Source organism: Amphiura filiformis, chromosome 9 (assembly GCF_039555335.1).
Source record: "Amphiura filiformis chromosome 9, Afil_fr2py, whole genome shotgun sequence".
NCBI lineage: Eukaryota > Metazoa > Echinodermata > Ophiuroidea > Amphilepidida > Amphiuridae > Amphiura > Amphiura filiformis.
The window spans coordinates 47427231-47436175 of NC_092636.1; the positions used below are offsets into that span (position 1 = coordinate 47427231).

Below are 8945 nucleotides of genomic sequence, written 5' to 3' on the forward strand. Positions count from 1 at the left end.
CTCTTGAGGTAAAAAAAAAGAAAAATTAGCCAATTTTGGACGAAGTTGCTACAGTAGTCTTTAAACAATAACAGACCTGAATAAATTTTTAAAACTTGGCAAAATTTATGACATGGTACCGCACTCTGCCTTATATATACGATATATCTCACTTAAGGGCTGGGGTATGAACGTTTGGACAGTATTTATTTTGGGACATTAGAGCACATCAGACATATCGAATTGCATTCTGAATACGAAGAATGTCATTCTGATATCAAATAATTTTGATTTTTGAAATTCGCAATTTAATACACATTTTATGGCAAATCATTAAAAATTGATATTTTTGATGATATTTAACAATACTTGAAGTAAACTTTATAAATCTGATGATTTATACTTAAAGTGTATGTAGGTGGGATGAAAAGCCGACGATCAATTGAAAATGTTGACCTTTCGTATTGAAGATATGGATTTTTTCCCAAAACACCAACAAAAATTAGGTCTTTTTGGGGGAAAAAATCCATATCTTCAATATGAAAGGTCAAAATTTTCAATTGACCGTCGGCATTTCCTCCCTGCTACATACACTTTAAGAATATATCATTAGATCTATATAGTTTACTTCGAGGACTGTTATATATCAAAAATTTGAAAATATCAAATTTTTATAATTTGTCATAAAATTTGTATTATATTGTGATTTAAAAAAATGAAAATTATTTGATATCAGAAAGACATGCTTCGTATTCAGAATGCAATTTGATAGGTCTGAGGTGCTCTCATGTCCCACAAAAAATATTGTCGAAACGCAATAAACGCTCATTTTGGATCCCTTAAGTTATAGGCCTATTTCAGTGCTTCACGTACACGACATAATAACATTTTCACTTTTGCACTGCACCGTTATAATGACATCGGACTTAAAATTCAATAATAATATACCTGTAATTATTATACATTGTACTATAAGAAACAACAAATTTACAAGATCATGCAGCACGGTCGTTTAAATCATGGAAATAAGAGAATTCCCTGTTTAAATAAGACAAAACTATGAGAAATCCAAAGTGAGGTTTGATTTTGGGACATGTAGCTGCAATTTTGACACTATTTTTGGGATTTTACGTCAAAGACAAAAGTGTACTTTTGCTGAATGGGACTTTTGGAACAAATTCAACATGCAGTTGTTTTATTAAGGTGTCAAAAACTGTTGTCAAACCTTCAAAAAATAATGTAACTGACATCATCCCAGATAACATGCATATTGGCCCAACGTTGGTTTTCGAACGCCAATCTTGGCATCGGCATTATGTTGCTGCCCATATTGGGCCAATCTTGGCTTACCATCGGTAATCTTCATATTGGCATCACAGTGGCAGCCTAAATTGGTCCAATATAGGCCCAATATTTGGCCCAAGACCAATCTGGGACCAATCTTGGGCCCATGAGCAAATGATATTGGGCCATTATTGAACATAAATTGGGCCACCATCGGACCAATATCGCCATGTTATCTGGGATGGACGTAGGAGATCCCCATCCCTATTATATACGCCACATGTGTAATGGACGGGGTGTACTTTTTTTGTAATGGTTAAAATGTGAAGATGTAATAATACCAATAATTGTTAGAATGAGGACCAATCAAGTAGTTAGTGCCGGATGCGGTCTTCCTGGTTGAAGGTGTACGGGGATGTGCCACGGTTTTTGGAGTACTTTTGCAGCGATTGCAATGGTTAAAATGTGAAGATGTAATCAGTGGAGTGCATTTTAGCAAATTTGGATACTTTTGGGTGCTTACTCAAGAATTTGTATAGGCCTACTGATGTTGCAAAAACAGCAAAAAGTGGGTATAGAAAAGTCAGCATCCGGAAGTCTGCGTGGCACATTCCCGTACAAAATTTTCGAAGACCCGCTCCCCGAGTTAGTTAAGGAAGGGCTCAATTCTGTAATAGCTGCCTACAGCCATTTGCAAATTACTGCATTCTATATCGCAATATATCGTGGGCTATACAATCTAAAATATGACACCCGGCAGCTATTGCGAATGAAAACTTCTTGCATAACATAAGGGACCGTTCAATATTGACACCGGGGGAGGGAGGGAGTGGAATCCAAATATTTGTTGTGGTCAAAGGGGTAATCTGAATTTTTTTTTCGAATCGAACCATGAGGGGGACGCGAGCTGAGACGAGTACGAATATACCTATTATATTAGGTATATTCGTCTCATGACGCGAGGGGGGGGCGCCGCGACATTTTTGTTGTCAAAACACTCACTCACTCCCTGTTAATATCAAACGAGCCCTTAAACCCTCGACATCATCAAATGCAACCCTACTTTCGTAATTGAGGGACGCAATTCCACGGAGGTGGTGTCAGGGGTGGGGACCTAACTGCGGGGACTCAAGCCCCGACCCCCTCCAGTTGGATAGTTATTACAAGTTTATAGATTTTGATAACTGACCTGTATTTGCACTATTCAAAATACACATATCTGCCTTCCAATCAAAGTGCAGTGTCACTATGTTTTTTTTACTTCCAGATAACATTTGACTTTGTTATATATAGGCAGTATATCTGTTTCGTAATTTTTTCACAGATAGGAACTATGTATATTCCATAATTATATTCTGTGTTCACCCCACCCAGATGCAATGGGAAGCTGTTAGGGGTAGTCACAGTCGTACTGATGGACCCTGCGCCACTTGTAGGCTGCAAACGTGGTTCCGACATATTCTAATGACAGCGAAATAAATGTAAAGCGCATTGAGGCTGTTTACGGCATAAAGCGCTATATAAATATCTACATTTATTTTATTTATTTACATTGTGTTTATGGTATACATGTATTATTGGTTCTGTCATATGTATAGCATTTAATAAAGATTTGAAGTTTTACTTCACGTGCACATTATCCGTTTCACAATTCTCATTTAATTTCATTCGTCAGTCGTCAACATGGCCATTTTATGCAAAAATCGTGTTCAGAAATTCAACACTTTTCTTGCACCACGTTTCAAAGTATGTTTGATTCCTAAACACCAATGTCAAATTTCAACACATGTGTTAAATTCCTAAACACAAGGCATCAAATTCCTAAACATGTGTAGATTTTAAACATGTTTAAAAACGTGATCCAAGATAGTGTTTAGAAACACTTTTTGCATTGTCCACGTGAGTTTGAGCCAGTCCAGCAAACAAGCGTCGCTGTTTTGACATACTGTCGTATGACGATTTTTAGACAAAATGAGTTATATAAACTTTCAAAATCTGTGAATGAGTTTTGAGACCTAAATGTAATTAGTTAATGAGATATGGCACTAATTAGTATGATACATGGTTTTTATGTACCCCCCGAAAACGTCATTCTGTATTTTGACATACAGTCGTATCATGATACGTCGCCATAGGCCACCGTGTAACTGTAGTTGCCTATTGTTTTGACATACTGTCTATTCATCAAATTGTGCATATGATATTTTGGCATACTGTCGTATGAGTTTGCGGATACTTTATACCTTTATATAACCCGATATTTAAACGCGTTCTTTAAATTTGTGTTTGGGGATATGACGCAGTTTCCCCAAACACAAATTTAAAGAACTTTATTTACCACAAATTTTAATGTATGTTAAAACATACATGTATCCTGCAAGCTGTATTATTAAGACAAGACATTTTACATAAACCGTAATTTCAGTATAGGCCTAGATAAATTAGCTACATGCATTTGAATGGGGCTACAACTTTTTTGCACAATGTTTAATTTGAAAAATACAAAACGACAGCTTGACTTATCCTCTTCTAGGCAATTTGTATACCATATTTTAAGTTTTAAAAAACAATTAATAGATTCAAAAATTTCAGATTATAAATTTTCAGGGCCATATTTGGAATCGACAAATGAGTACAATCAATCCTAATATTGGTTCAGTGGTTCTTGAGATGGCCCTTTGAAATTTTGAGAAAATTGTAGAATTACCGAACTGGTAGACTCAGTCCTCGTTTACGGTTGGGGTAGGGCAGTCTTGTAATGAGACTAAGTGTAGAGTTGCACCCTATTCGGTAATTGCTCCTTTATTAATTACCGGTAATCAGCATGATCAGGGACTCATCACAAATAAAAGTGAAAAGTATAGTTGACCCTTTTTGGTTTCAAAATACAATTTTCTTGGCTTAAGAACATTTTTGCCGTTCTTTGAAGGTTCATTTTCTTGGCCAAAGAATTTCTTTGGTTCTACAAAGAACCCCATATGGAAAACCAATGAGGTTCTTTGTAGAACCAAAATGTTCTTTAGCGAAGAAAATGGTTCTTTGTAGAACCTTAAGATTGAAGATCCTTTAAGGAGGCGCGAATGAGATTTATACGTATTGGGAATAGGCATAGGTATAAACTGGTCAACACTCACTTTTTGAACCGAATATTTCAGAGAAACCATTCGCCGTCATCAGCGGTGTATTAAATGCCGTTGGTAGACCGACTAATGATTATCCAGTGTTTCTAGATGTGATACTACACCCCCTGATACATTTTGTTTACTGTTGCATTTTTCTCAAAAAGTACCTACACATCAGTAACAAAAAAATTATGTATATTACAGGGGCAAGGACTCCAATTACTTCACTGCAATTTCGGTGATTCAAGACAAGTGGTTCATTATATATGTTAAGAAATGCGGTACATTCGAGCGGTACCTCTTTTCTTATCATAAATAACGTACCGCTTGTCTCGAGTCGTTGAAATTCCATTGTAGTAACTGGATTCCTTGTCCCTACAAATATATTAACTTTTGTTACAGTGTTATTTTTTGAGAAAAATGCAAAAATAATCACCAATTTATCAAGGGTGTAGTACCACCTTAACACATCAATTTCAGGACAATGTGACCAATCAGATTTAAGCTGAATTTACACGATTTATACTCCGCTTGTACAGAAAAGCGACGTCGAAAATGTACTACTTTGCATAGTAAATGGACACGGAAATGTTTGACACGTATGACAAATGTTTGTTTGCAACATATAAAAAAATATTTTATTTTTCAAATGTTCAATGAAAAATTTGACAAAAATTACAACACACAATGATTCTAATTATTCATTTCCCTTGATAGTACCGATTTAAATCTGAACATATTGGGTGTGAATTTAACTTAAAATGTTAGTAAAATTGCTCCATTTTCACATAAAACAAGGACAATATTCGCCTTACGTCAGTTCCCATCCTTGGAATTAAGTGAGAAGCAATAGAGCCCGGGTTAACCAATTATTTTTACCCTTAACAGAAAGATAATAGGATACATAAACATTAATGCAAGTTATGTAAATTTGCCTCGGATTGAAAAGTCGGCATACTTCGGTCAAATTTATTTGTAATGATTTGAAAACAAACTGAATTTTAATGAATGACATTTGATTATCCAAAGACGTATTTTGGAATCTTTGTTATCCAACGACGCCATTTTGGAATCTATGCTATCTAAAGACGCCATTTTAGAATAAAAAAGATTCGGCTATTCCAGTTGAAATCCATAAACCCTTTGTGGAAGACATGATCTTAATCTCCACACAGGGAATGTGAATTTCAAATGGTATAACCTACATGAGTTGGGGCAGTTTTACATCGCCGACAACATTCCTGCATTACACCGATGTATTTTTGACATAAGACTCGGGTTAAATAACACCACATGTAAATGAGTTGCAAATACAAACAATTCGGTACAATGAGTAGCGAGCTTTTTAACCGGATTTTGCTTCTAAATGAGATTATGATAGTAGCATCTTAGGTCTTTAAGATGCCGTTTGTAGAACAATAAATAAAAGGAAATTCAGTGTCGCCACTGAATAAGGTGCGTCCAATCAAAGGGTGGAAAATAGGCCGTGCCAATTGTTGAAATTTATCAACAATTTCATAATGTTCTGGCTAAACATGATGGACTTTGAATGTCTTTTTAAGGAGAGTTCCTTTCTAGAAGCACTTGCGATGGACAATGCTTGGGCCAGACTCATCATACTCTTGCTTGCTGATCCACATCTGTTGGAAGGTAGAGAGAGAAGCTAAGATAGATCCACCGATCCATACAGAGTATTTACGCTCTGGTGGTGCAACGATCTTGATCTTCATTGTTGGTGGAGCTAGAGCGGTCATTTCTTTCTGCATTCTGTCGGCGATACCAGGAACATGGTTGAACCACCAGACAAGACGGTGTTGGCATATAAGTCTTTACGGATATCAACATCGCATTTCATGATGCTGTTGTAGCAGGTTTCGTGGATACCGGCTGCTTCCATACCCAAGAAAGCTGGTTGATAGAGGGCCTCTGGGCAACGGAATCTTTCGTTACCAATGGTGATGACCTGACCATCAGGAAGCTCGTAGCTCTTCTCTAGTGATGAGCTGGATGCTGCAGTCTGCATCTCCTGTTCGAAGTCGAGGGCAACATAGCAGAGCTTCTCCTTGATGTCACGGACAATTTCTCTCTCAGCTGGAAGATAAAAAAGGAAGAACAAGTTATTAAAAATTTGCTAAAACTGATTTTTAATTTAAATTTTTTTTTTACAATTTTGATAACTATTAGCGGTAAGGTACAGAATTAATTTCCTGCGGCGGAATATTGTTACAAAGCAATACATTCCCACCAACAGACTACCGTAAAGATTCGCCTAATAGCGCCTCATGGGCTCCCTTGACATAACTGGAATTAAGGTGGTACTACACCCCCTGATAAATTTGGTGACTAATTTTGTATTTTTCTCAAAAAATAATTACACACTGCTAATAAAAGTTATGTATATTATAGGGGCAAGGAATTACTTCACTGAAATTTCAGTGATTCAAGACAAGTGGTTCATTATATATTATGTTAAGAAATGCGGTACATTCAAGTGGTACCTCTTTTCTTATCATAAATAAAATACCGCTTGTCTTGAGTCACTAAAACACCTTTGTTACCAGGGTGTTATTATTTTTGAGAAAAATTCAAAAATAGTTACAAATTTATCAAGGGGTGTAGTACCACCTTAAGGCATAAACCTCGAGATTTTCAGAGGCGGGAGCTTTTGATGTACGTAAAATTACCCTATACCCTATTAAATAGATGTGCGCCATTAGGCGAATCTTGGCGTATAATAATTATGTTAATTAAAGATTTGCTACGTTTCATAATGAAGTTGGATCAAAATATTCAAAACACAAAAATTGTACATTTTAGGGTGGCCAAAATCTTTGCACATTCATTATTTCAAAGTGATCATGTTGATTTCAGTATATCTCACCTGTTGTTGTGAATGAGTATCCTCTCTCTGTAAGGATCTTCATGAGGTAATCTGTAAGATCACGACCAGCAAGATCTAGACGAAGGATAGCGTGAGGAAGAGCGTAGCCTTCATAGATGGGTACAGTGTGGGAGACACCATCACCGGAGTCAAAGACGATACCAGTGGTACGACCAGAGGCGTAGAGCGACAGCACAGCCTGGATGGCTACATACATAGCTGGTGTGTTGAAGGTCTCGAACATAATCTGTTTCAGAAGAAAGGAGCATAATATATTTAATAACTATATTTTCAATCATCATTTTAACAATTAACATTTGCCGTGCTTTGTCTTTGCTTTGTCTTATTTTTGATTAATACTTCTTAAAACATTTAGTAATGTGAAACTTTAAATAATAAATTCAGGATATCAGCATTCGCAAAGAAAAGAAAACGCCTTGTTCTGTAATTTCCAAAATTAGGACCGGTATTCTTTGTAAAATAAAAACATTTTAATCCCGAATTTTTTTAAAATGAGGGCCGGTCGGTACGATGGAGGACATGCAAACATTTGTTTTTGCCTTGCGGTAGTTAAAATTGCACCTTCAACTCACCTGTGTCATCTTTTCTCTGTTGGCTTTGGGGTTAAGTGGGGCTTCAGTGAGCAGTACGGGATGTTCTTCTGGGGCTACACGCAACTCATTGTAGAGAAAGTGTGATGCCAGATCTTCTCCATATCGTCCCAGTTAGTGACGATACCGTGTTCGATGGGGTATTTCAGGGTGAGGATACCTCTCTTGCTCTGAGCCTCATCACCGACGTAGCTGTCTTTCTGTCCCATACCAACCATCACACCTTGATGACGGGGTCTTCCGACGATGGATGGGAACACAGCTCTTGGAGCATCGTCTCCAGCGAAACCGGCTTTGCACATACCGGATCCATTGTCTACTACCAAAGCGGATACTTCGTCGTCACACATTTTGTTTGATATTGGTTGTTTAATAACTGTAAATAAGAACATGAAATTTAATATATTAGTTTTTGTCTTTTATATTTTTACTTTACAAATTACATTATATATATTTTTGGTTGGTATTTTGTATTGGGTTACTGTACAAAGTATGACATTCATCTTTTATGTTAAACGCCCTCTATCCTATACATTTCCATATGGGCGCAGTACACCAAATGACTACACGAAAAGTACAACCGACTTCCGGTTTAAAGTATATGGTTTTATGTGGTGTCCTTGGGGACCATGTTCTTCATGAGGTTGGCATGTTCTGATTTAAATGAAAGATGCTAACCTCTTAAAGGTGCCGTGGTACTACACCCCGTGATTAAATTTGACTAATTTTGCATTTTCTCAAAAAATAACTTCACACTGGTAACAAAAGCTATGTATATTATAGCCTTAGGGGCAAGGAATCCATTTACTTCACTGAAATGTCAGTGATTCAAGACAAATGGTTCATTATATATGTTAAGAAATGAGGTACATTCAGCGGTACCTCTTTTCTTGTCATAAATAATGTACCGCTTGTCTTGAGTCACTGGAATTCGAAATGTATTCTCTGCCCCTATAAGATACATACCATTTGTTTTCAGTTTGTTATAAAATAATAAGAAAAATTTTATCAAGAGGTGTAGTACCACCTTAAAGACTAAACTAGATATGAAATTATACAAACCAATTT

General features: G+C 36.5%; 1 protein-coding gene and 1 pseudogene across 1 annotated transcript in view; one reads left to right on the plus strand and one right to left on the minus strand.

Moving 5' to 3' along the window:
- Positions 1-4996: 4996 nt before the first annotated feature.
- Positions 4997-8267, minus strand: LOC140161066 (actin, cytoplasmic-like; annotated as a pseudogene).
- Positions 8268-8369: 102 nt separating this feature from the next.
- LOC140160107 (actin, cytoskeletal 3-like) overlaps positions 8370-8945 on the plus strand; it is a 1698-nt gene continuing 1122 nt past the window's right edge. The window contains 1 exon segment of the mRNA XM_072183384.1: positions 8370-8451. Within this exon segment, the coding sequence (XP_072039485.1) occupies positions 8370-8451 (82 nt within the window).